The 27,442-nt window shown below is 57.0% G+C and overlaps 9 protein-coding genes across 9 annotated transcripts; 4 read left to right on the top strand and 5 right to left on the bottom strand.

Moving 5' to 3' along the window:
- Positions 1 to 48: 48 nt before the first annotated feature.
- On the bottom strand, positions 49 to 3,153 carry ISF_03669 (hypothetical protein; the record flags this gene model as incomplete). Its single annotated transcript, XM_018847275.1, has 1 exon — positions 49 to 3,153. The coding sequence occupies one exon, from the start codon at positions 3,151 to 3,153 to the stop codon at positions 49 to 51; it is 3,105 nt and encodes a 1,034-aa protein (XP_018705482.1).
- A 1,982-nt stretch (positions 3,154 to 5,135) lies between these two features.
- Positions 5,136 to 5,945, top strand: ISF_03668 (hypothetical protein; the record flags this gene model as incomplete). The annotated part of the gene is made up of 1 exon (XM_018847274.1): positions 5,136 to 5,945. One exon carries the CDS (start codon positions 5,136 to 5,138, stop codon positions 5,943 to 5,945), a length of 810 nt encoding a protein of 269 aa, XP_018705481.1.
- Positions 5,946 to 6,109: 164 nt separating this feature from the next.
- On the bottom strand, positions 6,110 to 6,898 carry ISF_03667 (hypothetical protein; the record flags this gene model as incomplete). Its single annotated transcript, XM_018847273.1, has 1 exon — positions 6,110 to 6,898. One exon carries the CDS (start codon positions 6,896 to 6,898, stop codon positions 6,110 to 6,112), a length of 789 nt encoding a protein of 262 aa, XP_018705480.1.
- A 1,642-nt stretch (positions 6,899 to 8,540) lies between these two features.
- On the top strand, positions 8,541 to 10,920 carry ISF_03666 (succinate dehydrogenase flavoprotein subunit; the record flags this gene model as incomplete). The annotated part of the gene is made up of 6 exons (XM_018847272.1): positions 8,541 to 8,651; positions 8,768 to 8,813; positions 8,882 to 8,955; positions 9,023 to 9,351; positions 9,417 to 10,640; positions 10,701 to 10,920. The coding sequence occupies 6 exons, from the start codon at positions 8,541 to 8,543 to the stop codon at positions 10,918 to 10,920; spliced, it is 2,004 nt and encodes a 667-aa protein (XP_018705479.1).
- Positions 10,921 to 11,251: 331 nt separating this feature from the next.
- On the bottom strand, positions 11,252 to 13,539 carry ISF_03665 (Peptidase S8, subtilisin-related protein; the record flags this gene model as incomplete). The annotated part of the gene is made up of 3 exons (XM_018847271.1): positions 11,252 to 12,916; positions 12,993 to 13,352; positions 13,414 to 13,539. The coding sequence occupies 3 exons, from the start codon at positions 13,537 to 13,539 to the stop codon at positions 11,252 to 11,254; spliced, it is 2,151 nt and encodes a 716-aa protein (XP_018705478.1).
- Positions 13,540 to 14,591: 1,052 nt separating this feature from the next.
- ISF_03664 (thiamin pyrophosphokinase-related protein) lies at positions 14,592 to 15,664 on the top strand (the record flags this gene model as incomplete). Its single annotated transcript, XM_018847270.1, has 2 exons — positions 14,592 to 14,656; positions 14,731 to 15,664. 2 exons carry the CDS (start codon positions 14,592 to 14,594, stop codon positions 15,662 to 15,664), a joined length of 999 nt encoding a protein of 332 aa, XP_018705477.1.
- Positions 15,665 to 16,248: 584 nt separating this feature from the next.
- ISF_03663 (Bromodomain protein) lies at positions 16,249 to 19,290 on the bottom strand (the record flags this gene model as incomplete). Its single annotated transcript, XM_018847269.1, has 2 exons — positions 16,249 to 19,093; positions 19,184 to 19,290. 2 exons carry the CDS (start codon positions 19,288 to 19,290, stop codon positions 16,249 to 16,251), a joined length of 2,952 nt encoding a protein of 983 aa, XP_018705476.1.
- Positions 19,291 to 21,535: 2,245 nt separating this feature from the next.
- On the top strand, positions 21,536 to 22,717 carry ISF_03662 (Small-subunit processome, Utp12; the record flags this gene model as incomplete). The annotated part of the gene is made up of 1 exon (XM_018847268.1): positions 21,536 to 22,717. The coding sequence occupies one exon, from the start codon at positions 21,536 to 21,538 to the stop codon at positions 22,715 to 22,717; it is 1,182 nt and encodes a 393-aa protein (XP_018705475.1).
- Positions 22,718 to 23,496: 779 nt separating this feature from the next.
- ISF_03661 (hypothetical protein) lies at positions 23,497 to 25,452 on the bottom strand (the record flags this gene model as incomplete). Its single annotated transcript, XM_018847267.1, has 1 exon — positions 23,497 to 25,452. One exon carries the CDS (start codon positions 25,450 to 25,452, stop codon positions 23,497 to 23,499), a length of 1,956 nt encoding a protein of 651 aa, XP_018705474.1.
- Between the last annotated feature and the right edge of the window lie 1,990 nt (positions 25,453 to 27,442).

Below are 27,442 nucleotides of genomic sequence, written 5' to 3'. Positions count from 1 at the left end.
CATTAAACGACATGGCCGCTCATTTATCCAACTTACGTTGTCCTCCTCTTACACCGTCTCGGAAAGCTCGCTCCAGTCGTGCACAATGTGGCTCTCTCCAACAGTTCCCTTGAGCAGGACGATGAGCTCATCCGCAGCATGCAGGAACGTGAGATACGCTGAAAGCGCGACGCAGTAGCCGCGAAACTCCTCGCTCTCCATGTACTCGCGGCGCAGCTCTACGAAGCCATGCTTGGCACAAAAGTCGCCGTAGCACGTAGCGATGAGCGGCGTAGGAAGGCGTTCCGGTAACGGGCCGCCACTACGCAGCGATTGCTTCGCAAGGACCAGAACCGACATGATGTTGCTGATGCACGCCTCGTCGGCGATGCCAGACGTCTTGATCAGCCGCTGCTGGTACTCAACGGGAAGGGTAGTGCCCGCCAGCATCACCTTTGTGAGGGACTGATTCATCAACATCAGAAGCTCCTGGACTCTGCGCAGACTGGTCTTGTCAAAGGGCGACATGGTCGTCTCGAACTTGAGCATGGCAATGGGGTCGTTGAGCGCAGAGAGCGACTGCCCAAGACCAAGGCCGGTCGAGGTGATGACGTGTCTCACGCCGCTGTATTCCTCACCCACAGCGGAGCCGCTGCCCCAGTGGGAGATGAGAAGCGCGTAGTGGTCGCTGATCTGATGCAGGCTGTTGGCGAGCGTCTTTGCAACGTGGCGCGTCCCCGAAGGAGGTTTGGGCAGCATCTGCACAATCAAGGCAGCCGCAAATCCAATGAGGACAGTGACCAAGCGTTTCCAGAAGGTCTCATATCCAAGTCCAGGCAGGCCGTAAACAGTGAGGTGGTGCATGTCCCAGCTATAACCAATAACCAGCGCAAAGGTGGACGCGCCGAGTCCGGTGCCCTGTAGGTAAGCCTGTGGGAGCCAAAGCCTGGCCCAAATGAAGAGGACAATGCCAAAGGGCAGAGCGGCGGCCAGACCGTATGGATTACCCGCGCCAGTGCCCGCGCATATATACCAAATAGCCAGTCCGGTGACACCACCAAAGACCGTTGCGACGGCGCGAGTCATGATAGAAAAGGTAAAGTCAGACATGTACATGAGAATGCAGGTCTGTGCCGTAACGAGAGTCCATATTCCCTTCTCACGGTAGTAGAAGCCGGCGGAACTGGGAATGACAGCAGGAATGCCAGTGGCAACTGTAACGGCGACAACGCGCAGCGCGTAGAGACTGCCCGGGGAAGTCAGCCAACCGGAGATGGCAGCGATGGCTCTAGCAATTGGGTTCCCGCGCTCCTTGGGGATACCCTGCCCTTTGGACACGACTTTAATGCGCCTCTCAGCCTCCCTAGTCTGTCTTTGGATTCTGTCCGGGTCGATGACGGTCTGACCAGACATGGCCCGGACATTAGATCCCTCGTCGGGGCTTGGCTTGAAACGCCGCCTCAAAGGGCCCCAGAATTGATTGGTGGTCCGCGTTTCCAGTAGCCGGGCTACCTCTGCGGTCAGCTTTTCGTAGGCGGCTGCCGTCGCAATAATATGCTCTTCAATGACAAAGGCAATCACGAGACCAGCAACTCTGTTGGCCTCATCTTTCATCTCAGCTTTGAAAAGGCCGCCTTCGTCAAACAAATTGCCATGAATATCGATCGCAGCCCTGGTAGCATCGGCAATGCAAGCCTCGCGGGCGCGGGCGAGTCTGGCGCCGATGTCTCTGACTGCTATGGCAGCCTGCGGAAGCCTAGCACGCGCACTTTTGGAAACAAACCAGCGATTCATGTTGACAAGTCTCAGGGCCTCTACGGTATGGCTAATAGCGTCCGCGGTGGCGTCCAGGACGGCCTCGGAGCTGTGGTGCAAGGCAGTGCGCATTTCGTCAGAACCCACAATCGTGCCTGGAGCAATGAGGGCGTTGATAAAGTCAGGATTCTGGAGAATCTTGGTGCGGCGGGGGTCACGGGGTTTGGTTTCCTTGTCATCGGACGACGCCGCCGTCTGAGGCGGGTTGAGCATCTCCCGAAGCCTGCCAATCTTGTCTTGGCTCGTGACGCGAGCGATTTGGAAATCGAGCAGGCCAAACGTATTGGCCAAGACGCCCTGAAAGCTAGAGTAGACGGACTTGACATCGTCAGAGCTCCACTGCCCGCGGGATACGTCCAAGGGGAGAAAGGCTATATTGGGTTGGAGCTGTGAGTACAAGGTGATGGCACGTCGCTTGGTCCTTTTGAGCTGGTTAATGTCAAAATCGAGAGAACCAGCCACAAACTGGCGACCAGTCTGAATCGGGTGGTTGAGCATGATGAGTAAATCTTCAATCTGGCCAATGGCAACTTGGCTGGTGGACTGGGGTAGGATGAAGAGAGCGCAGGCGATGCCAATGCCGCAGCCACAGGCGGCGGGCAGGACGACAACCTCGGGCAGGAGAGGGGTCCAGCGAGTGAGCGTCGGGCCGATGACGAGGAAGATGTCGATGGCGATGATGCCAAAGAGCTGGGTGAGGACGGTGAGGTTGAAGGTGTAGCGAAGGCGGCTGATGAAGTAGACAAAGACGCAGACCATGACGAAGTAGATGGTGGTGACACGGGTATCGAGCATGAAGCCGTCGTGTATGAGGACAGTAGCGATCGCGGCCGTGTTGTTGTTCCCCGTAGCCTGGGCAGTGGCAGCGACCTGCTGCTGGAGGGCCTGGAGGCGGGCGTTGAGCTCGGCTGGAGACCGGACGGCCTGGGCAGCTTTCATGGTGGCGAGACCCCAGGCCCAGGCCAGGCACATGCCGAAGAGCAGGGACAGGTAGCCGATGATGACGACGAGGAGGTTACCGGCGGGCGGGATGATGTAGATGACGACGGTGGCGAGAAAGGTGGTCTGGCCGAGGCGCACGAGGCTTGGGTGGATGACCATGAGAAGCGAGGCGACCCAGACGGCGATGGTGCAGCGCAGGGTGGTGGTCAGGTCGCGGCGGTTGAAGTGGTCGAGCCATTGGGGGAGGCTCCGGGTCTGTGGCAGGGGAGGAGCGGGCGTGGGTGTAGAAGCGGTGGTTGGCGATGATTTCTGCGGTGAATCCGCATCGCCAGTTTGGTCTTGAGCATGCTTCGTCTTGCCTCCGTTTGCGCCGCTGTCGGGGCTATCGGGGCTGTCGGGGAAGCCTTGTTTTTCCATGACGAATCAGCTATCAGTTAGAACCAATGATTGGATGAAGCGACCCGGATGCGTTGCGTTGTCAGGGCGGCCAATGACTGCGCCGACAAGGTCGTTTGCGAGGGTATCGCGGTAGTTGTTTTGTTTACTGGTCAGCCATCCAGAGCTATGCTTGAACAAGCAAGGCAGGTAACTAGTCAGTCAATGGAAGCAATCAATGACCAGGTCAAGACAGCTTCAACGGGAAGCTATGAGCGATGTAAGGGCAGGATTCAAGGAGAAGAGTGTGTTGAAAGGTGCGAGTTTGTGATGCCAGACAGACTTTGGAGTTGCTGATGTGGAGCGGCGTTGCCGAGATCCTCTTGCTAAGTTAGCGCCACTTTTACAGGGGTTGTTTGAAGCCGAGGGCACTGAAGAAAGCGGCAGCATCACCACCCACCAACCAATGGAAACCTGCTGGGGCCGGAAATTTGGTTAAATTATCTGCAAAATCACCAGTCGGCCACTGACTTTCCCCAAGGGTTCTGGGGTCTAAAACTAACCAAATCTGACGTGGGTTTGCGACCTGGCGCTGTACTGGTAAGCTCTAGCAAGGTTTTAGCGCCTATAATAAGGTGCTAAGACATTGATTGGTGCTTTGCCTGATTCAAATCTTGGGTTGGAAAAGAATTGTAAGTTTTGCCATTGTTTTAGCATATTCTATACCTGGTAGCTTCGACACCTCAGACTCACAGCGTAAACTCGTGCCAATGCCGCCAAGACCACCAAGTCCATCTTCCGAGCTTCCCGGCCAAACCCCCGTCCGGACTTTCTGAAGACTCCTTGTCTTGGTATATTTTACTGTGAATCCCTGTAATTTCCCGTGATATCAAAGCCCTATTTTTAACTCTAGATGAAGCTTAATATATTATGCCCTGTCAGCCGTCGAAAATGAGGGTGTCGTTGAACTCTTCGTCGCCCTCGTTATCGTGTGGTGGCATTCTGCGCTCGACCAGTTACCACAGGAAATAGCGCTAATCCTATGTACATATTGCTTCTGTCAAAATTGTATAAGAATAGGCATTCAACAACGGCTAACTTGATTGTTCTGTGCTATTATAAAAAATGATAAAATGAGCAGGACGACCTATGGGAGCTTAGTGAGCTTTGTCCACCTTTCATTAGCTCCCGCGACGCTCAAAAAAAGAAAAAGGAAGAGAGCGCAAGTTACGGATGCCGCTTTTAAAAGTCGTGTCTCGCGCTGGAATTTCTTTTTTATATAACTATAGTTATATATATTTCACCTTTCTTATCTTTAACACAACCCCCCCCCCCTGGCGAAAAGGCGAAAAAGATAAAAAGGCAAAAAGGCAAAAGGCTGATTTGGAGGAACAGAAGTTGATCGAGGACCAGCCAAGCATGAGCAATTGACGCCACAACCAGCGAGCGGTGTCATGCGTGATTCAGCCCTGCCTGAGCTGAGAGGTCCAGCCCCCAGAGCTTCGCGTCCGCCCACATCCCAGCCCTTCTAGAGGCCTTGACCTCATCAACCTCACAGCTCGGAAACTCCCCGCGCGGGCGGACGGGCGGCCATGTGGGCGATGAAACCAAGACGCACGGCAAGGCCCGTACCATGAAGGGGGGTCAGCCTCGAGTGGCTGTGGCTGAGAGGGGAAGAGGCGGGCGCGAGAAGATGAATATTGGCTTTTTTCGGATTGTATTTTGTCTTGAATGAAGGTGTGGCTAGTGCTGCGGGAGGGGAGCTGAAACCGCCTTGCGGTTGGGCGTTGGCCGCGGCCATGCAGGCAGACGAGGAGAGGAAGAAATAGAGGCGTCTCCCCAGGTTCGTAGATGTCTTTTTCTGTCGTACTTGTGTATCGTAACGCAAAGAAAAGAAGATTTGATCGTTCTTGCCGATTTAACCACCAGCTCGGCTCCGTGTACTACACAACTATTTGATACAGCAGCCCGCGATCTCAGAACCACCCGACAGAAGACGGAAATAGAGCGGCACAACCACAACCATGGCCGAAGTCGTCCACATCGTCGACGGCTTCAGCCTCACCAACCGCTGGCTGCTCTACACGTCCTTCATGCTCGCGCCCGCGCAGTTCATCGGCGGCATCGCCAACAACTGCCCGTCCAACATTGGCTTCCTCGCCTACAACTGGTACACCCAGGTACAGTGGTACCAGGCCTGCCGCGACCGCGAGCTGCACGCGCTGTCCCTCCTGCCCGTGCACTTCAACTTCGTCTACGCCTTCAGCTACCTCGGCGGCATCACCTCCGGCAACATGCCCATGGGCGTGATCCTCGGCCTCGGCACCGCCGGCGTCATGATCCTCAACACCGTCTCCGCCTGGGTCTCCTGGGCCACCAACCAGCCCGAGGGCTTCGGCGTCTACGAGTTCTTCTTCTTCGGCTGGCGCAGGCTCAACCCCGGGTGGCACAAGTTCATCATGGTCTGGATGATTGGCGACTCGCTGACCGCGCTGCTCTGCGTCATCCTGGCCATCGGCGTCGCCGTCTACGTCGCGCAGCTGGACGAGGAGGAGGACCTACCAGAGGTGGCGGAGGAGGTGACTTGCATGTCCAAGGGCGCGCAGGTGCAGGCGCTGCGGTACCCGGCCATCGTGCTGGGCGCGGCGCTGATGCTGGTGTTTGGCTGGCCGGTGATTATGTGGACGGAGCTGATCGTGGCGCGCAACCACATCCACTCGGACACGGACTGGATCGCCGTCTGGCTGTTCGTCGCGCAGGTCGTCACTATGGTGGTGCCGAGTTGCGGCACGACGTTTAGCTGCTTCCGAGCCGCGGCGGCCCGGGCGGTGTAAAGACATAGATGAGCGCGTTCTTTGGAGGAAGGCGGGTGGTGTTCTTTGAGGTCTTTTTCTTTCTTTTTAATTTTCGTCTCCATAATTATATTTAGAAATTCAAATTGAATGGGTATTTACATTGGCCGAGTGAGAGGTGTTGCTTGCGGGGTGGATGGAACTGTTTATGCAGCCTTGGACGATGCAGTGTTAAACGCAATCGAGGCAGCCAGCAGCTTTTTCCAGACTTGGAATTCTTCTTCGTCTCGCGGGGCATAGACGAGGACATAGCTGAGGGGGAGGGTGACGCCACTGAGCATATGCCTTTCAACCCAACCCTTCGCTGTTGCCGTCTCGGCATCGGCGAGGCTCAGGATCAGGTGCGAGCTCCCATCTGGGTGGACGTGGGCGAACTCGCCCTTTGTCGACCTCGCAAGATACGCCGGCTTGCCGGCCGCCTCGCCAATCCACAGGGCCTGATGCTTCGGCCCTTCAAGCCCCGACGGCGCGAGCGCGAGCAGCTCCGCGTGCTGCCCGACGCTGCCGGCCAGCTCGGCCTTCATCGCCTTGATCCGCGAGGCGTCGGCATGCTCCGTCATCTGTCTCTGAGGCGCGACGTACGACGGCACGTCTGGGCGCTCGCCGCGGCGCGCCGACACCTCGCCATCTAGGAAGCTTGTGCGGCCGTGCGGCGCGTAGCGGGCGAAGACGCGGGGGTCGGCAAACGGCCGCGACTCGCGGGTGTCGCGCCGCGCGATCGGCTGCGCGGCGGCCTGGATCGCCCAGCCCAGGAAGTTGTAGGGCAGACCGCCGGGGCCGAGGGCCAGGAAGCCGCGGTAGGAGCGGACGACGTGCGCGACGGCGGCGAGGCTGAGGCCCACGGCCGAGGTGGCGAGGAACGGCCGCCGCTGGAAGAAGTCGGTGATGAACTGCTGGCAGCTGGTGAGCAGCCGCGAGTAGGAAGGGTCTGCCATGGGTGAGGTTGGAGCTGTGGGCAGTGAAAAGGGAGATGGGACTGGTGATGAGACGGGAGTGGCGGGACAGCCTGGTTTATAAATGGGCTGGGGAGAAAGGCTGGTGGCAATAGTCGGACGTAAGCGAGTACATAGTTCGGCATATATACCTGGATTTACATGTTCGATTAAAGTCGTCTATTTTACCATTTTGGGATACATCCGAGTAGGCAGATGATCAGGAGTCTTCGAATGGGAGTTGTAGCCTGGTTGCATCGAGCTCATGGTGCCGCCAGACGCGGAGCATCGTACGATTGACAGTGCATGTCTGCCCTTCACGTACCGGGGCAAAATCCTCCGTCCGACAAGTACGGCGACGGAATCGGCGCCCAAAGCCGTAAATAGAATTGCCCGACATTTATTCGGATATCGGATGGAAGTGCACATCAACTAGCACGTTTCCGGGGCTGTTAGTGATGCCTATCTACTGCCGTAGTGGTGCGGGCTAGGTGATGATATACAGTAGGTAGGCTCCAAGGCGGACCTTTACCTAATGGCTGCAGGGCGATGCAAACAAGAAATACGTTGACAAATCAAAGGACACACGATATTTCATTTCGCTGTGTATTTCCCCTTTTCTTTTTAGTTTTTCTGATTCTGTTTGGTTATCCCAGATCCTCTCTCGAGCACGCATAGATCAATCTAATCAAGATAGTACTCTGTAGAAGCGCTACGACGAGTACATTGCGACTAGGGCATAAAACAATCTTGACAGCATTGCTAGGAAATAAAATTGCAATGGTAAATAAAGTCCTAAAATCAAGAAGAAAAGAATATGAAGAGGAGATGAGTTTATACCGAGCCTTGGCGCTAATGCAGGAGGCAAAGAGGACTTGAGACCCCAGGTCCTTGGTTCCCCAGATACTACTCCGTGGTATCACATGCAGAAACTGGGCCGCTGCATAACTTTCATAAATGGCATAAAAATTGTCTCTCGATTGTAACATAATTTCTGTGGCAAAGATGATGAAGGGAGGACAGACAAAAGAGTTCTCTGGCTCACGGCTGAATTCGCAATTGAGCTTAACGATGGCCTCTACCTTGTTTGCTATTACCTGTACATCCAATGGCTTGGTTTGAACATCCGATCCGTATACTACCTTGTGCAGCTCGTTGCCACACAAGGCGGCGCTGCCGGCCGGACCAGATCAACGGCACTGGTAAACACACCGATCGATATAGCACCAATGTAGTATGATGACGGCGGGCACTGCAAGACTGCAATAAATTACACCGCGTCGCGGCAGAAGAATTGGCAGCATTTACCAAAATCATCACGTCGCCGCATCCTCTCGCCGATTTAGTCGGCTTCTTCTCACAGGCCGGGAATGGTCGGCCAGTGAAGCTGGCTAGCCGTGTCCACTGCTTACCATTAGCTGGCTGTGATTGGCCGAGAGTTCCGGATGGCCTGCTGGCCCAGTAAGACTGCTGGCCGACCGCGAAAAATACTCCATAATTCTTCCCGTCACGAAGTGCCTCCTCAACCCGACCACCACCACACGTGCAACCAGCATCGTTTGTCGACACACAATCTCCCCTCTACCGTCTTCATCTCCATCCTCCGGTAGCATATGCAGTCCGGTCATTGATACTTGCGACGACAATGGCTTCTTTACTGAGGAGATTGGCCTCTCGGCCTGCTGCGGTGCGTACTGCCCTCTCAACCTCAACTCTCCATAACCTCGGCTACCTTGGCCTGGCCACCGCTGCCAGCGTAGAGCTGTCGCGAGCCATTGCTATCCGTAGCGTTGCGCATTCGATTCATTTCAACCCCGAGATCTTTTTTCCGACCGGCCATTGCCTTGTCGCTGACTTGTTTTCGCCCTCTAGTTCTCGCAGGCGCAAGCCAGAGCATTTTCCACCACGCGCCCGGCCGGTGAGTAGCTGTCGTGACGGTGCCCCCGACAATCGCGAAAACATCATGCTGACAACTCAATTCTGCAGCTCGCGTCATCGCCAACGGTCCCCTGCGCGCCAAGGAGGCTTCTCCCTTCGTTAGCAACAAGTACCCCGTCATCGTGCGTGCACCCGAAGCGTAACGCTTCAAAGGCTATGCGCTGGAATGCATCATTGACTCTCGATTAGGACCACGAGTACGATGCCATCGTTGTTGGTGCTGGCGGTGCCGGTCTCCGTGCCGCCTTTGGTCTCGCCGAGGCTGGCTTCAACACTGCCTGTATCTCCAAGCTCTTCCCCACGCGTTCGCACACCGTCGCTGCCCAGGGTGGTATTAATGCCGCGCTCGGAAACATGCACGAGGACGACTGGAGATGGCACATGTACGACACCGTCAAGGGCTCCGACTGGCTCGGTGACCAGGACGCCATTCACTACATGACCCGAGAGGCTCCCGCCTCCATTATCGAGCTCGAGCACTACGGCTGCCCCTTCTCCCGTACCGAGGAGGGCAAGATGTGAGTGAAGAATTGCCCAATCGCGCCTCCGCTCGCCGCGCCAAGCTAACACAATTCCCATACAGCTACCAGCGTGCTTTCGGTGGTCAATCCCAGAAGTTCGGCAAGGGTGGTCAGGCCTACCGATGCTGCGCCGCTGCTGACCGTACCGGCCACGCTCTTCTCCACACCCTTTACGGCCAGTCCCTCGCCCACAACACCAACTACTTCATCGAATACTTTGCCCTCGACCTGATCATGCAGGACGGTGAATGCCGCGGTGTTCTCGCCTACAACCAGGAGGACGGAACTCTCCACCGATTCCTTGCCAACAACACTGTTCTCGCCACTGGTGGATACGGCCGTGCCTACTTCAGTTGCACTTCTGCCCACACCTGCACTGGTGACGGTATGGCTATGGCTGCTCGTGCTGGTCTTCCCAACCAGGATCTGGAATTCGTTCAGTTCCACCCTACTGGTATCTACGGTGCCGGCTGCCTGATCACGGAAGGTGCTCGTGGTGAGGGTGGTTACCTTCTCAACTCTGAGGGTGAGCGTTTCATGGAGCGTTACGCCCCTACCGCCAAGGATCTGGCCTCTCGCGACGTCGTCTCTCGTTCCATGACCATGGAAATCCGTGATGGCCGTGGTGTTGGTGCTGAAAAGGACCACATCTACCTCCAGCTCAGCCATCTGCCTGCCGAGATTCTCGCCGAGCGTCTGCCCGGTATCTCTGAGACTGCTGGTATCTTTGCTGGTGTCGACGTTCGCAAGCAGCCCATTCCCGTTCTTCCCACCGTCCACTACAACATGGGTGGTATCCCCACTCGCTACACTGGTGAGGTCCTCACTGTCGACGACAAGGGCCAGGACCAGGTTGTCCCCGGTCTCTTCGCCTGCGGTGAAGCCGCCTCCGTCTCTGTCCACGGTGCCAACCGTCTCGGTGCCAACTCTCTCCTCGATCTTGTCGTCTTCGGCCGTGCTGTCTCGCACACCATCCGCGACAACTTCAAACCCGGCGACAAGCTCAAGCCTCTGGCTGCCGATGCTGGTGCTGAGCACATTGAGGTCCTCGATCAGGTCCGCAATGCCGACGGCCCCAAGTCTACTGCTGAGATTCGTCTTGCTATGCAGAAGGCTATGCAGACTGAGGTCTCCGTCTTCCGTACCCAGGAGTCCCTGGACGAGGGTGTGCGCAAGATGAACGAGATTGACGCCACCTACAAGGACGTCGGTATCAAGGACCGCAGCATGATCTGGAACTCGGATCTTGTTGAGACTCTCGAGCTCCGCAACCTACTCACTTGCGCGTATGTCACCCTCTTCTTCATTTCAATGCACCATCATCCCGACTAACCTGGTTTTTCTAGTATCCAAACCGCCACCGCTGCCGCCGCCCGCAAGGAGTCCCGTGGTGCCCACGCCCGCGAGGACTACCCCGACCGCGACGACAAGGAATGGATGAAGCACACTCTGTCCTTCCAGAAGACCCCCCACGGCAAGGTCGACCTGACGTACCGTGGCGTCATCTCCACGACGCTGGATGAGGCCGAGTGCAAACCCGTTCCTCCCTTCAAGCGTGTATACTAAAGAAAAAAGTACATGTTGCATCGTCAAGTTCGGAACCTGGGTTTGGAACCGTGAGGTGTGGCAGGGGGCCACGCTTTGATTCCCACATTTCGCTTGTTGTAGTTATAGGTTGATTAGACGGAGTTACTACTCTTATTATGCGTTTTGATGCTCCAATGGATATTTACTTTGTTCTTAGACCATTGCCGTTCCTTGTTATGCTAGTGAAAGTCTTGGATATGTATGTGGTTGTTGGGAGCCGTGCACTCGGCATGATGTACGCTAATATGTAGAAGAATAATAGTAACAGTAAGAATCCAAACTCAAAGAAGAGCAGCAAAGACGGACATCTCTATTGCTTATAGGAAATATGTATGGGCACAGTATCGCTAGTGTCCCAGTCACGGCCGTTTGCCGCATCGCCAAAGATGCGCAGGGCCTTGACGCGCAGCTTGTACGTGCCCGCGGCTGCGTACGAGCCGTTTGCGAGCTCGCCGTCCCAGAAGAAGCCGAAGCCGGCGCCGCGGGTGATCATGTAGTACGGCACGCCCGGGAAGTCACCCACGACCGACCCCGACGCCGCGTCCACCACCGCGCCGGTGATCGTCGTCGTGCCGAGCGCCAGGTCGGCGATGACCAGCGGGACGTCGTCGCTGGACCTCGCCGTGCCCGGCTTGGGCAGCACAAACTCGGAGTTTGCGGGCACGGGCTTGTGACTCTGGTCGTTGCCGCGCGACACGGAGGTCCCGTTGGCCGGGAGGGTCGTCGCGCCGCGCAGCGAGCCGGCGAGGCCCTGGTACGGGATCGACGCGAGGGAGGCGTCGCTGCCGCGGACGGACAGGAAGCCGGACCACAGCGCGAGGCGCGACGTGTCGATGCCGGCGGCCGGCGGCGCGGCGGACACGTGCAGCACCTGCGTCTGCCCGGCCGCGAGGGTGAACTCGGTGACGCTGGCGCTGAGCACGCCGGACGTGCCGCCGGCGACCCGGTCGTTGGGGAACCGCGACGGGTACGGGCTGCCGCCGGCGGGCAGCACGTACACCGACACGGCCGGCCGCACGAACAGCTGGTAGGAGACGGTGTCGTTGCCGGCGTTGGTGACGGTGACTCGCATGTTGGCGTTGGCGTGCTCCGTGTCGTTGAAGGACAGGCTCGCGGGGGACAGGACGAGCGCCCGGCTGGCGAGCGCGTCCGCGGCCTGCACGAGGCCGCCGCCCTGCTGGGGGACCGGCGCGAGCGTGCCGCTGTCAATGCCGGACCCGTTGCTGAACGGCAGCGGCTTGGCGTTGCCGGACAGCAGCTGCCGCATGCGCGCCGGACTCACCCTCCCCAGCGCCTGCGTCAGCAGCGCCATCACGCCCGCGACCATCGGCGTCGACATGGACGTGCCCGACGCGCGGCCGTACTTGCCCCCCGGCAGCGTCGAGAGGATGCCGCGTCCGGGGCCGGCAAACTGCGGCTTCAGCGCCATCTCCATGGTCGGGCCCCAGGAGGAGAAGGCGCTCGGGGCGCCGGACAGGTCCGCCGAGGCGATGGCGTTGACGCTGCCGGCGGCGGCCGACCCGGACGGGAAGAACGCGCCCCGGTCGCCGTCGTTGCTGGCTGCCACGGCGGACACGATGCCCCGCTGATCCGCGAGGCGCCCGAGGAGCACCGAGAAGGCGTCGTCGGACCAGCCGTGGGCGCCGCCGACGGAGCAGCTGATGATTTGCGCGCCGTCGCGCGCGGCGCGCGCGGCGGCCGCCATCAAGATGTCGGTGCCGGTGCCGCCGGAGCACCCAAACACCCGGTACATGCCGAGGGTGAGGCCCGGGGCGACGCCGGTGAAGCCCGCGGAGTTGGGGCCGGCGGCGAGGATGCCGGAGACGTGGGTGCCGTGGGAGCCGCAGTCCATGGGGTCCGGGTCGGGATGCGGCTGGTTGCCGCCGTTGAAAGCGTCGCCGACGAGGTCGTAGCCGAAGGAGACCTTGCAGCCGGGACCGAAGCAGCCGCCGAGCGCGGGATGTTTGTAGTCGACCTATTGTTTTGACAGGCATGAGTTGAGTTTTGTGGGTTGGCCCGGTGCGGAGAGAGGGGGGGGGGGATGGACTTACACCGGAGTCGATGGCAGCGAGCTTGACGCCAGCGCCGTCGAAGCCCTGCGCGCGCAGCCGGTCGACCTGCATCATGACGTGCGGCGCGAACGTGTCGGGGTCATCGAGGACGCCGCCGCGACTGGACGGCGCGATCTCGGTGACGTTGAGGTCGGGCCGGTCGTAGGCGTACACGGGCCAGATGTTCTTGGCGGCACCGGTGCCGGACAGGCTGTGGGCCACCGCGTCTAGCCCGGCGTCGGCGGTGAGGTTGGCAGCGACGTTGAGCTGGACGGACACACCGCGGAAGCTCTCAGAGTCAATGTGAACGCGGACATGGTTCAAGTTCGCGCCCATGGTAGCGGCGACGGTGGTGACATTCTACGGTTCGGTGTAAGCGGGAAGGGGGGTTCTGGTTGGTTAGTCGTGCACATGAACATACGTGACCGTCTTCGTATTCGATGATGTAGGCCCCGGGGATCGTCCTCGGGCCGGCCCGGAAGGGTAAGAGAGAGGCGGTGGCCAAGGATAGGCTGCCGAGGAGGGACAAGGCCGCTATGCCGACCATGATGCCGTTATTGTTGGTGAGGATAGCAAGACACAAGAGGTATATACAAAAAGCAACAGGGAGACACAGAGTGAGACAAGAAAATAAAATTCTCAAAAATAATAGCTACTTCATCCCATCTTATACACTCCAATAGGCTCAGCACGACAGGAATGCGGCGGTCATGTTGCATCGCCTTCACACCCACTCATCTTGTATTCTGCTACTGCACATGACGCTGTAGATGGAAAGTGCCCGCGAGACAGTAGGTGAGCAAAGAATGGAGGATAACATGTATGAACACAGGATCTCACGTTTCAACGGTGCCAAGCAAAGAAGGTCGGAAAATGATGAGAGGTGCGGCAGGCTCAGCAGCAGGACGGTGACATGGTGGCGGGCGTTCCCATTAGCGCTCACATGGTTCTGCCACACCCGTATCATCAGCTGGTCGGAATGTATCGCGTGCAAAAGTAGCTCAGGATGGGACGACGGCGAGATGAGGTGAGTGTAAAAAAGAGGCATATTTTAGCCTTGCCTGAACCGGCTGTTTTCTGTTTGTAGTTTCCGATTCCCATAATCACTGCCGGCTGGAGAGACAAACAAAAAGACAGCTGGCACCTGGCGGTCCGGCGACGCCACACCGGCCCGGCGGCGCTACTTGAGGAAGGAGGGCTCTCAGGTACATACGAATCAAGTCAGCTGCAACGAGACGGGATATGGCATGTAGATGTCATTGAAAATTGTGCTGGATAAAGAGGGAAGAAAGAAGAAGAAACGCATTAAATGTTGCTATTGTAGAGTCTGCTCATCTAAACGTTCTGACCCTCCGGCTTTGATTGGACTATGGATGAGAATATGGTGATAGCCGGTTGTACATAGAGGTGGTGGAGCCTCCAAAACCACACCGAACCTCTCTACCTCTCTATCTTCGCATCTGCTCGCTCGCCAACCAACATCCGTTCGACCAACCCCATACCACCCTCATCCTACGACCCTGTCGTCCGCAAGCCTGTCGCCCTCGACCCTGCGCGGTTTCCTCACACACCACACACTAAACGAAACTCGCACAAATCATGGCAGCCTCCACCGACGGGGAGTCTCTCCCATCTCTCCTCGACCTCATCACCAAAGTTGACAAGTGAGAGAACAGAGCCCTCCAGTTCCCTCCCCATCACCAATCAAGCCGCTCCTAACCCTTCCGTTCACCACCAGCCTCCCCCTCAACTTCGCCACCAACCACGCCCCCTACTACAAGTTCCTCCTGCCGCCCGACCCCCGCCCGCACGGCTTCATCCACCCCTCCACCGTCTCGCGCCTCCCCTGGCCTCCCGGTCTCTTCGCCGTCGACCACGCCGCCGCCCGGGTCAGCCTCGTCCCCGGCGGCGATCCCAACTCTGCGCTGCAAGCCGCCGTCGACGCCGCCCTCGCCCTCGCCACCACTGACCCTACCGTCTTCCCCACGCTCAGCGGCGGCATGCACAGCGAGCACTTTCGCATCCCCGGCATCCAAAGCACCCCGCCTCTCCGCGTCGAGCGCTTCGCCGCCTCGCTGTTCGGCATCAACACCCGCGGCGCCCACCTGACCGCCTACGTGCGGGACCCGACCACCGCCGCCATCACCCACCTCTGGGTCGCCCGCCGCGCCGCCGCCCTGCGCACCTTCCCCGGCATGCTGGACAGCACCGTCGCCGGTGGCGTCAAGGCCGACGACGCCCCGCTCGACTGCGTCCTCGCCGAGGCCGAGGAGGAGGCGCGCCTGCCGCCCGAGGTCGTCAAGCCGCGGTTACGCGCCGCCGGCGTCGTCACCCTCGCGAACCGCAACCCGCGAACGGAGCTGGTCCACGGCGAGATCTTGTACGTCTACGATTTGGACCTGTCGCCGCCGCCGGGGGGCGCGGCAAGCGAGCTCGGGTTGGTGCCCCAGCCGGGCGACGACGACGAGGTGGACGAGTTCGTCCTGATGGACTGGCAGGGGGTCCTGCGCCGCATGCGCGCGGGCGAGTTCAAGCCCAACGTGTGCCCCGTCATGATCGACTTCTTCATCCGCCACGGTCTGATCACCCCCGAGACCGAGGAGCGCTACGTCGAGATATGCAACAGGTTACGTAGGAGGCTGCCCATGCCCACCAACGCTCACGAGACATGACCTCGGCTTCAATCTGCTCGAGGTTGGTACTTGGGATGGTCACTAGAGAGGGTGGGATAGAGGTGTAGTCCGCATCTAGAGGCGTAAATATTTTGCCTATGCATCTCCGCAGCCTCAACGGCCACTTACTATTTGTTGCAACCAGCAACGAATTAGACAGAATCTTGCCACTATAAAACGCGCGCGCGCCTGAAAAAAAAAAAGGAAAGAAACAAAGAGACCTCTCGTTCCAATCGTTTAAATCCAACCGAAAAAAGAAGTGCACCATCAGATGCCAAAAACTCCGGTGCGCCTGTCCGAGGCCAGCATACCTTTCTTCCCGACTCCGATGAAGCAAAATTCCCTCGCGGGAATCTAGCCAAGGCCCGACGGCCGTTGCCTCGTTCGCCACTACCTGCAAGGGGCTTGAAGGAATCTGTCCCTTCCCCGCACAATAGTCGAGAGAAAAAAAAAAGCAAGAACCATAGATGCTAGAAACTTTTCTTCCTCGCAACGGTAACTCGTGTGTAAATCCCATTTCTCATAACCTTGTCTTACTCATACAATGCGAAAACGCTTCAGCGCCCAACTGATAGGTTGTTGCATCATTCCTCTTCCGAATCTGAATCATCGCTCGAGTCCGCAGGTCCCGGCGAGTGCGCATTTCCATCCTGAGCGGCAAGAGTAGGCCCACCAGAACCGTCCTTGTACACCTGTGCAAGAGCCGTCAACTGCTTAATCCTGGCTTCTTGCTCTGATGCGCTCATCGGCTTGTTCTTCTTGGTTTTGCCTGCAGATGGCTTGGGCTTTGAAGGGCGGACGGGCTCAGGTGGGGGTGCCGTGTTTGTCGTGTCCTTGGCGAAGCCAGGCAGAACCTTTTTGCACAGTTCCCAGAGCTTCAGGAGAGCATCATTGCTGAGCTGGTCAATGTCGAGCTCAAGCTCGCCGTCTGTGTTCTCGTTTTGACCAGTGTCCCTCTTGATGATGTCGATGGCACGATCCAGGTGAGGCATCTCCAGGTCGTTGATGGCGTTGGCAATATGATCCTTATCGGCTGCTGTCAAGCTTTTCTTGGCTGCACCCTTCTTTCCGCCACCGGCCTTCTTAGCTGGCAATCCGCCCGTAGATTTTCGTGCACCGGCACCCTTGCTCTTTGATCCTTTGGGCTTTTTGGCCTTGTCGTTCTTGGGCTGGACTTCGCCTGCGCTAGCAACGGCCTTGATGAGAGCTTGCTGTACCATATCAACTATGCCCTTTTGAATGTCAATCATAGACTGATTGGCCCCGGGGACAAACATGGCGTGTAATTTTTTGGTTTCCTCGTCCAGCTTGGCCTGGAGCTCCTGTATTTCCTTAGAATTATCCTCAGCAAAGGCAACGTCGTCAGCGTCTTCGTCCTCGTCTTCCTCGTCACTGACGTCGGCAGATGTAGGCGCGTTTGCCTTGGCGAATTTGGCTAGCCAAGAATCCTTGTTCTTCATCTGTGAGGTGTAGATGTTTTCCAGCTCGGCAGCTCGCTGGGAAACAGGGTTTCCTTGGTTGGGAGGACCATTGAAGCTGTAGCAGTTCTCGAACACAAGTCGCACATGCTTGTCGAACTCCTTGAGGTTAGAAAAGTCACCACCAGAAAGCATCGCGGAAACCTTGCCTAGGTCCATGGGCTTTTTAATGATCGAGTAGTAATCCGGAATATTCAAGCCCTCCGCATCCACAGGCTCGAGGAACCACATGTTGAGCTGCTCATATTTGGGATGCATAACCTCGCCGAGGACTTCCATCGCAAACTGCAGCTCCGGCTTAAGCTTCTTCCGTGAAGGTTTAGTTGTGTAGTCGATATCCTTGGGCTTGGGGGCCCGAACTGTGCGCTTCGGGCGATCACCCTCGGTGGCGGTAGAGCCGCGACGATCGCCCGCAGCCGACTTGGCATCTGCATCCGTCGAGGGACTACCTCGAGGTCCGGTAGACATGCGGCGCGCGACGGGCGCTTCGGCAATGGCGACGGCGCGAGATTCCCGGACAGGCTTGGCCTTGGGTATGGCTTTGGGCTTGGGTGGCTCCTCAGCAGGGGCAGCGAGCAGCTCTTCCCAGAGTGCCTTGACAACGGTGAAAGAGGCAAAGGTAACATCATGCGTCGGGCCATTGAAGTTGAGTGTATTGAGGTAGATGAGAGAAGCGGCATTCTTGAAGTCCCCAAAAGTCGCATACGGGCCCTCGGCCTCGCGAACATTGCGGTCGAGCTCGGAGAGATCCATGGGTTTCTCAATCCGGGCAAGGTAAGCCTCGCGTAGTTGTGGCCAAAGCTTAACAACAGCATCGCGAAAGTGTCCGCCGGCCTTTGTTTTCTTCAGTCTGCCGATCGTCTTGCGAACTTCACGGCGCTGGTAGGGACTGAAGGTTCTTCCGTTAGCTTCGGAATCGTTCCAGTTCGGTAGCGTGTCTAGGCTTTGGACTTGATCCACTGGTGCAGACTCATCAGGAGGAGCCGCAGCCACGGTGGACTGATCTGGTTGGTCAGCCATGGGTTTGTCTTCTTCGGGCTCAGTTCTGGCACGCTTCGCGACAGGCTCATCATCGGCACCGTCATCCTCGCGCTCGCGTGCGACCTTGGCTACTGGCGCGTCGCTCATAGAGACTTCGACCGACTCGACGATTGGAGATGTGTCGGGCTGGGTCTCGATGTTGAGCTGCGACATACTGGCAGGTTGAAGGTCAACCTCAGATGTGGGCAGAGCAGCGCTATCCTGTGGTTGCAGAGAAGGAGGCTGCTTAGGAGCCTGGGCAGTAGCGGAAGAGCCCTGGGATGCGTCTTCCATTTTGATATCTTCGTGGCCTGTTGTCTTGGCGGGCTCGGCGGCTGACGCCTCCTTTGAAGCGGAGAGAGCGGGGCTCGGTTCAACTGGCACGGGCTCGGCTGAAAGCTTTTCGACTAGAGGGGGCTCCTCCATCTTCACGTCTTCAGTCTCGAGGCTTGGTACCGGCTTAGCTACGTCATTGGACTCCGTCGTGACCTCTTCCTTTGCCTCCTCCTTGACCTCCTCTTTGACTTCCTCCTTGGGTTCTCCAAGAGCCCCCTGGGCAGCTTCGTTGAAGGCTTCTGGCGCGCTCCCCTGGGCAACAGGCCTAGGAGGGGTCTTCTCCGCGCTCATCTCAGCAAGCTCGCGAGCAGGAGCTGACGTTGTTGCTGTCGAGGATAGAGCAGCGAGCTTGTCTTCGGCATGTTGAGGGGACGCCGCGCTTTCGATGACCTCATTGGGGGCAGGCTTCTCGGGTGAAGGTTCAGTGGCCTGAGAAATGCCGTTGGCGCCGTTATGTTCGGAAGAGGAAGAACTCCCGTTGACGACCGGTGCGGATGCTGTGGATGTAGGCTCGACGGGGGCGGCGGCAGTCGTCGTGGCAGAAGGCTCAGAGATGGATTCCGCAGGCTTCGGTGATGATCCGGTGGCTGTGAAACTGTGCGCATGACATTGAATGAGCACAATGAACGTGATGACGCTTGAGCGCATTGTTGACGCCGTCGAAAGTCAGAGCAGGTGCACTTACCCATTGCTATCGCGCTTTTGTTCGGGTTGCGATGGGGAGGCCGGTGGCTTGTTCTCTGAAACAGGTGCCGCAGCTGTCGGTGGTGCGTCGGACTTGGGCCACTCCATGGTGAGGATTCGCGATGGGCGCGCTTTGCAGAAATGCGCAGTGTGTGGATGGTGGTCAATAGGATCGGCTCGGCATTAAATATATAGGCGTAGAGCGGAGGCGATGAAGTGAGGCTGTGCGAAGTGCCACTGCACGCTGTGCACGAGGTGGTGTTGCTGTTGGAGGTGGTGGCGCAAACGGAATGCGAAAGTGAGGGAGCTGGAGGCAAACAACGCAGCCGCGCTGAACAAAATCCCGGCGCAAATCGCGATTCGACGAAATAGGCGCACGCAAACTGCGAAATCGCGCGCAAAGGGGCGATGGGATTATGTTGCCCGGCGAATGCGACGACGAAGAGGAGTTGGCGCAAATGCAGCCCTGGCGATGGGAGCAAAAATCGGGTCGTGTGGTTCAAGGGTTAGGTGCGATCGATGGGATTGAGGCGTATAGGAGGATTAATTTGTGTCAAGAACGATGATTAGCGTTGCCATAGTAGATAGAGTGGGTAGAGAAGCAGGCAGGATTCAGAAGGAAGTATGTTGCTGGATATGGGGCTGTACAAAATATATTCAAGACGGAGTCGCGCGGAGGGTCTGAAAGAGAAAGCGCGTGCACGTCAGTCTTTTTTTGTCAGCCGGACGCGCTTGGTATTTATGAGAGAAACAAGATTTGGTGGGACAGGCATGCCTCTAGCGGGGTGGCAAATGCTGGGGGAGTGTAAATTGGACTTGGTCGAGCCAGACCAAAAAGATTAGCAAATGTGGCTAGTGCGACTGAAAACGCCAGCCTCCCACTTACGTGAACCATATTTAATTGGCTAGATTCTCCAAATGGCCCACTAGCAAGGGCGTGTATTTACTCCCAAGCCCTTCTGTGGCTAACCTCAATAATTAGAAAGGCACCGCCTGCACTGTAGCTTCCATTTATTAGTGCAATGATACAGCTTCCTCCTCCACTGTATGACAGCAACTTATTCTGCTATAACCTCCTCTCATCAAAACCGTCTTCTGACGCCTTCTGACGCCTTCCAAGCGAGGCAACACTGAAAACCTACATCTGCACCTATCCCGATTGGCAACAGTCTCTGTTCTCCCGTCGCCCGCGGGTATGTGTAACTTCGCATGTTGTACCACTACATCCACACGACATCCTGGCGTCTGCCAATTGCTTCTCGCTGTCCCACGTCCCTGCGCAGCTCCCAAGAGCTCGGATCGCGTAGCCAGATGAGATGCATTGGACCGGGAGGCGACACAGAGATGAACCTGGGCGATGCGGCATCTATCAACCCTTCGAGAAGTGCACCGTTACTGTGCGACTGTGTTACAACCAAATGTCCTCAGCAGCTGTGCCGTCATCTAGTTACGACTACCTTATGCGCCAGACTTGATACCACGTTCACACACTCTCGTCTCATGCCATTGTCCCGTCCCCGAATTCGTCAACCCGACCGCCGAGCGCACGAGTATAAATAAAAGGCCAATTGCCTGCTAGGGTGCCCTCTGTACAGAAAGACGGAAGACATAGGCCGGGTCGCAGATGAGTTGCAGGCTGCGGATAGTGGACTGTGGCCATGCTCCGCGGCCATGGACCGCGTTGTCTTTAATGGTCCTGGGCCGCTCTCTCCTTTAAATGGGAAATATCGCTATAGCGGGGCCCGTATTAGGGGGTATTATGAAATTACCGCACGCCACACTTGAGCCACTAGCTGTGGCGCAAACGTTCGGACACTGCCAATCAGGTGACTCAGATGAAAACGGATGTTTCTTCACGTAAGTCATGGTCCTTTTACATGCACCTCGTAGTAAGGAGTGCAAAGAAGCACCAGTTAACAATGGCATGCAGCTTGCGGGTAGCCTACTATGGCGCCTGAAGTGGGTTTTGCAGTCAGCCGTCTTTTCAGTCAAGTAATAAGTGTTGACTTCCTCAAATATCACGTGATATTCAACCTTCCACTTTATTAACCCAAAAACCGGAACCGCCCGATAAGATAAGTTAGATAACAGTGGCTTAAGTAAGGGCGATTTTTTTTCTGGCACTTGTCGCCGCAAGTTTGGCTAGCCCGCCTCAAAAAAAGTTCACCAGACCACGGCCTGAGGAAAATTTCCCAACAGCGAAAGCCTTAAGATACTTGTCTGCACATCACTTGTCTTACGAGATTCCCATCATCGTCTTATATTCCTTTAATCGGCTGCATACTTATCCACGAGGCCATATTCTCTTCCTATATTTCTGGCCGCTTGCAACCTGTCTGTTGCCTCGTGCCTCATGCCCATGTCGACCAAACGCAAAGCTCCGGCAAAGCTGGCTGCCCCAGTTGCAAAAAAGAGCGCCAATATCTCCTCAAAGAACACAATTGACGAGTCACACACGTCAGTTGCCGACACAGACGCGCTGCAGAGCTCACATCCTGAGACGATAGAGATCTCTTCAAATGAGCCAAGCGTGTACACGTCAGAGGATGAAGGTGCCCCGAAGGAAGTGAACGGCACCAAGAAGATCGCCGGGGTTCCCAGCGACAAGCTTACCAAGGAAAGTTCCACAGCCGCCGCCAACGACAGCAATGACGCTGGGTCAGACGCCGAAGAAGAGTCGCCCACATTTGGCGAACTTCTGCGCGGCAACGAGGTCATTGATGTCTCTAGCCTGCTCCAACAAGCCGTCACAAGCACAGCCGTGCAGCCGTCACGCACCGCTATTGCGCCGCCCTCCCTCCAGTCTCTCACCACCGTTCTGACGCAAGCGCTCAAGACCGACGACACGGACCTGCTCGAATCGTGCCTGCACACGACCGACTTGACGACCATCCGGAATACGATAGAGCGCATCGACAGCAGCCTCGCCGGCATCCTGCTCAACAAGCTAGCCGCCCGTCTGCACCGGAGACCCGGCCGCGCTGGCAACCTCATGATCTGGGTTAAGTGGACGCTCATCGCACACGGCGGCGCGCTATCGTCGCAGCCCAAGGTCATCCAGAGCCTCAGCGGCCTGCAAAAGGTGCTGTCCGAGCGCTCCAAGGGTCTCAACAGCCTGCTCGCGCTCAAGGGCAAGCTCGACCTGCTCGAGGGCCAGATGGAGCTCCGTCGCAAGATGAAGCGCGGCGGCGCTGCCGCGGCGAAGCAGGGCGGCGGCGATGGCGAGGATGACGGGTCCGACGAGGACGTCATCTGGGTCGAGGGCGAGACGGGGAGCAGGCTGGCCAACGGCGCCGCCGACGAGGACGCGCACATGACCAACGGCGCCATTCCCGACTCGGACGACGACGACGACGATGAATCCGAGGCCGAGGAGGAGGACGACGACGTTGCGGCTGAGGAGTCGCTGGACGAGGATGAGGTGGACCATGACGACGTGGACGAGTCCATGGGCGAGGATGAAGAGAGCGATGCCGAGCCCGCGCCGCCCTCAAAGCTACAAAAAGTCGCCAACTTCTTCACGAAGCGCAAGTAGACAAGAAGAAGAGACAATTGAAACCCGGAAACAAAAATTACAAAAGAAAATGCAAACCCTAATTGGAAAGTAGACAGGGCAACGGTATCATGAACTCAGACGGAGAGGGTAGGGAGCGAGGGAGACGAATCCCAGGGACTGGCTTCTAGGGGACGGCAGAAGAGGACGGTGTCATATTTCTTATCCATGTATTGGCAGAGCATCATTGTACCATGTCGAACAGGGAAGTGTGGGGAGATTGGATGCTACTATCTCGTTGCTCCAACACATATTTACTGGCGTTGGGTAGAAAAAGAATACATTTTGATGATTTTATCCGCACCAACGCAGTCCACCGTTTTGCAACGTCCGCGCATCGAGGAATGATGACATGCTGACTCGCGCGGAGCTCGGCGTGAGGTAGGGTTTTTAAGATTCAAAGTAATATAACGGTGTGGCATAATAAAAAGATTATATAGATTTAGAATGCGCGCTCTAGAAACAAACCAAAAAAAATCCAACAACAACTTGTATGGAAAAACAACGACGCCTGTTCCATGAAGGAAGGGTCTTGACGTTTCAGAAACCTGCTGTGTCTGCGCCAGCCCATGCAAAAAAAAAGGAGAGAGTAAGAATAGTGTGCGCTGATGAAGCTGATGAAGCCGATGAAGACTGTGACGATATATATATATATATACGGTAGGAGGTTGCGTAATGATAAAAGGCAAAGACTGTAGAAACGGAGGAGTGCAACGTCTCTACCTTTTGCCTGGCTGGATCCCCGTTGCTAAGCACATTTGTTAGATGGCCCAGCTGCCTCGCCGCTCGTGGACGCCCCACGCCAGGGGGTTCAAGTTGTCGAGGTCCGGGTGCTGCCTTGCCCACTCAAGAATGTACACGCGCAGGGCCCTCCAGCGCGGGCAGCGCGCCTCCTCGGGCGTCTCGTCGTCGAGGCGCATCTCGAGCATGTGGCCCTTGGCGAGCTGCTGGTCGTCGTCACGGCACAGCTCCGCGACGCTGACGCGGCTAATCTTGGCCAGCTCCTCGTCAAAGGAGCGCGCCATGGCCGGGTATCCCAGCGACAGGTAGTTGTACACCTGCGTGACGAACTCGTCGCCAAATTCGAGCGCAATCTTGTCGTCGCGCTCGGCGCGCGCCTTTTCCTGCTGCAGCCGCTCATCGAGCCCATGCAGCATGTGCAGGCCCTTGGGCGCGCCGCTGCGGAGCCGGCGCTCGGCTGTCCCCGGGGCGGGGGCGGGTGCGCACGTCCCGGGCAGGCTGCCGTTGCCGCTGGCGCCGGCCGACTCCGCAGCAGCGGCGGCATCCCAGAGATGTGCGGGTTCGTCGGTCACTGCTAAGACGCAGTCGACTTCGTGCACGAATAACTCCTTGGGAGTTCCCGGCGTCCGCGGCGTCGCCATCATGGCTGGCGGGTGCAGCTCCGCCGGGACCAGGTAGCCGCCGGTGGATTCCGACCTGCAGCAGTAGCCCCTCCACAGGCCACCTTTGCCCGACAAGTCCCGATCCTGTTTTGCATTTTGTGAGAGGACAAACGAGTGGTCTGTCTCGAGCTTCGTTTGCTTGGGCGAGGGGCACTTGCGAAAGTTGAGCTCCTTTCCCAGCATTGGAGGCGACACAAACTTGCGGATGCGCTGTAAATGCGCAGCGTCGGGCCGTATGCCGAGGGCAGCAAAGGGGCGGCCAAAGGGATCGTGCTGACGACGGATGGCAGACGCATTTGCTGGTTGCTGGTGCTGCTGCGGCGGTGCCTGCTGCTGCTCGTGCTGCTTTTGTAGTGGTTGATGTTGTAGGTGGTGCTGTGCACGAAGTTGAGATTGGTCGTGGATGGTGGTCGATTCGGGGGCGGGGCCCCGTAATACATGTAGGGCTTCGCTTTCCTTAGCGGCTGCCCATTTCCTTGCCTCGGCCTGCTCACTTGCAGAATCTCGACTGTCTCCGAGCGATGCACGTCGGCTTGTGGTCCACATTGCATCGGGTGGTACCGTTAGGTCCATCTTGTCCAGCTCGGAGTCAGATGTCATGTCCATGTCCTCGAACCTGTTGATTTCCTCCTCAGCATCTTCCCTCTCGTAAGCCAACTTCTCTGCATGCTCTTGCATGTGCCTCTGCCACCAATTCAAGTCGAGGCTCGACGTTTTCCTTCGCAAGCGACGCCTGCCACGCTCGTCTTCAGCCGGGCTCATGCCTGGGGACTCCTCGCTGCTCGAGCCATCACGGAAGTAAAAATGGGCGACACCACCCTCACGGGCATGGCTGTTGGGGAACGCGGCGAGAGCGTCTTCCTGTATCTGCCTCTCCGCCTCCTTTGCCGCGAGTTCGAGTAAATATTCCTTCACCTCCTCCTCTTCGGTTTCTCTCCGAGTTGGCTGCTTGCGATGCAGCGTCTCCTCCTCGGCTATGACACCATCGTGCCTTTTTTTGGATCTGGCCTTTGCGGTGTATATGTGATTGGTATAGGGAGTGATGTCGGTCTTGTCGGTAGGGCGTGTTGCGGGACCCGGATCTCCCACGCGGTGACTCCTTCTTGATGTTTCAATCAACTGGGGGGCAAAGCGTCGTCTGATGCGAGGATATGCCGACGCCGGGGAGAGTGAACGCGGCGACGGTTCCGGAGTCAGTTCGGGGTTTGGACCAACGCGGATGCCCTGGGCCGGCGGAGGTGCCGTACGGTGGGATTTATACGTTGTCTCAATCGGCTCGGGCGCGAAGCGCCTCCGTGGCGGTTCGGAATGCATTGTCGCCGCCAGCGTATCACAGGAAACGAGGGATCAAGGCCAGGGGCAGGTATCGGTGATTCCCAATCGCGAGTTTCGGTGGTATCGGCGTCGAGAAGTCGAGAGGTCGAGTCACTTGAGCAGGAACGCCTGAGCTTGAATGGCAGAACGAATGGGACGACGATCAGCCCCAATGGTCGTGTGCTGCCAGTTGCCACCAGCTGCAGCGTGCGGGGAACGAGATAAGGACCGCAAGGCAGTGGCACAACGGCAGGTAGATGGCGGTGACGCTGATGCGAGACACGGCCGATGTGTGTATGCAGGCAGCGATGAGATCGCCTGCAAAAGGGTCTGGCCGTCCTGGATTTTGCCTCGATCTGCTGGTCAATGAGAGATGGTGGGGCGCGCAAATGTGCTTCGAGGCAGGCGGGGGTTACGGGCAAGTACCTGTACTGTGCGGATAAACGTTCTGATGGACGACATACTGTGAATTTGTCTGCAAACTCCCGGAGCTCCATACAGTTTCCCCGAACTAGCCACACTGTCTAGCTACTTTCTAACCCGTCGCCGGCTTCGGTCACCAAATTGCTTCGCTGGTCAAGCAGATTAACTAGTGCACCGCTGCTAGTCCAAGGGATTGATGAGACCGGCGCAAAATAGATGATTCTTACGAATAGAGACGCAACGAGCGAGCACTCTGTATCCGGCTGTTCCTCGATCTCTCGTCTTCAGTCTAGACTTGACAACCACAGCTTGCCGGATTTGCATGACTGTTCAGCCCGGCGCCGGCGCCGATTGCCCCTTACCCAGGGCTTGCATTCGGCCACCAGTAACTAACTAAAGTGTTCCGTTGAACGGTGTATATTACTGGTAGTTAGCTTATTCGTAGGGAAAAACTTCATTTTCTGCTCCTTTCCTTTCAGCGTGTCTATAATTAACTCCGGTCACTGCTGGCCCATGCGCTGGATTTAGCGCGAACCACGAGCTGTGCTTTGGCCAGTCGGAAGCGAAGCGATGCAATTTAGTATTCAGGGAAACTAACAACTACTGACAAGACTAGCAATGGTACAAAATATTACTCTGAAATTACAATGGAGAAATTCAGGCATTCCATCATCCGCGGACCTCATAGACTTGCGCGGCTACCAGGTGGTTCGTTGGGTGTTGGTAGAAACCACCACTTTTTCGTGTCTCGTCTCCGGCACTTACATGTGAACCGCAGGGTCTCGATTTCAAACAGAATCAGGGCAACTCCGGCGTATTGGTAGTGGTCCAGAAAATGAGTAACTAAGGTAAGTAGTGAGCTAGGCTGAGTTTTGTGTCTTAGCCATACCTTCTTTTTAATGAAGAATGTACGACGGAATGTTATACAAATGGGGCCAGACAGACTAGAGGCAGCTGTTGTGACGAGAATTATCGTCGAGCGTTCATTGGTAGAAAGTAGAAGATCCGTCTTGTTAAGTTTCGTCAGCCTGCCAACAAGTTATTCGTGGACTCACACACTCGAATGATAGTAATGTGCTTTTGGTTACACCGTCGGCTATGCCAGCGCAGCAACGGTGGATGGAAGAATACTGTGGCTTTGCCTGAGGAGGCTGCAGCCATGCCATGCCATGGCGATGACTATTGCAGAAAAGCCACAGGACTTGCAGATAAATATTGCTTTTTAGGACGCACATACGAACATGCACGTGTCGCTATTTAGAGGCTGACGGAGAGCAAGATGACACGACGCATCGAGAACGATTGTTATGTGGAGATAGCCGTGGGCATTTGCCGTCGATAATGTTTCGATATTAAGGGATTTGTTTGTAAATACTCGCTACCCGTACGGGCCGGAAGGGACTGCCCAGAAGCGGCATGTCAACGACCGTTTCAAGCAAGCCACCGCAATTTAAAGCGGTGCCAGACAAGGCCTGGCTATGGCCGTGGGCGTTGGAGCTGCAAGGCACAGATGACCAGGACAGGGCAGCGATTTGGCACGGTTTTGGCTCCCTGTGGTGTTTCAGTG

The sequence above is a fragment of the Cordyceps fumosorosea genome (genome assembly GCF_001636725.1).
Source record: "Cordyceps fumosorosea ARSEF 2679 chromosome Unknown scaffold_7, whole genome shotgun sequence".
Lineage (NCBI taxonomy): Eukaryota > Fungi > Ascomycota > Sordariomycetes > Hypocreales > Cordycipitaceae > Cordyceps > Cordyceps fumosorosea.
This window is presented reverse-complemented; position numbering and strand designations above follow the sequence as displayed.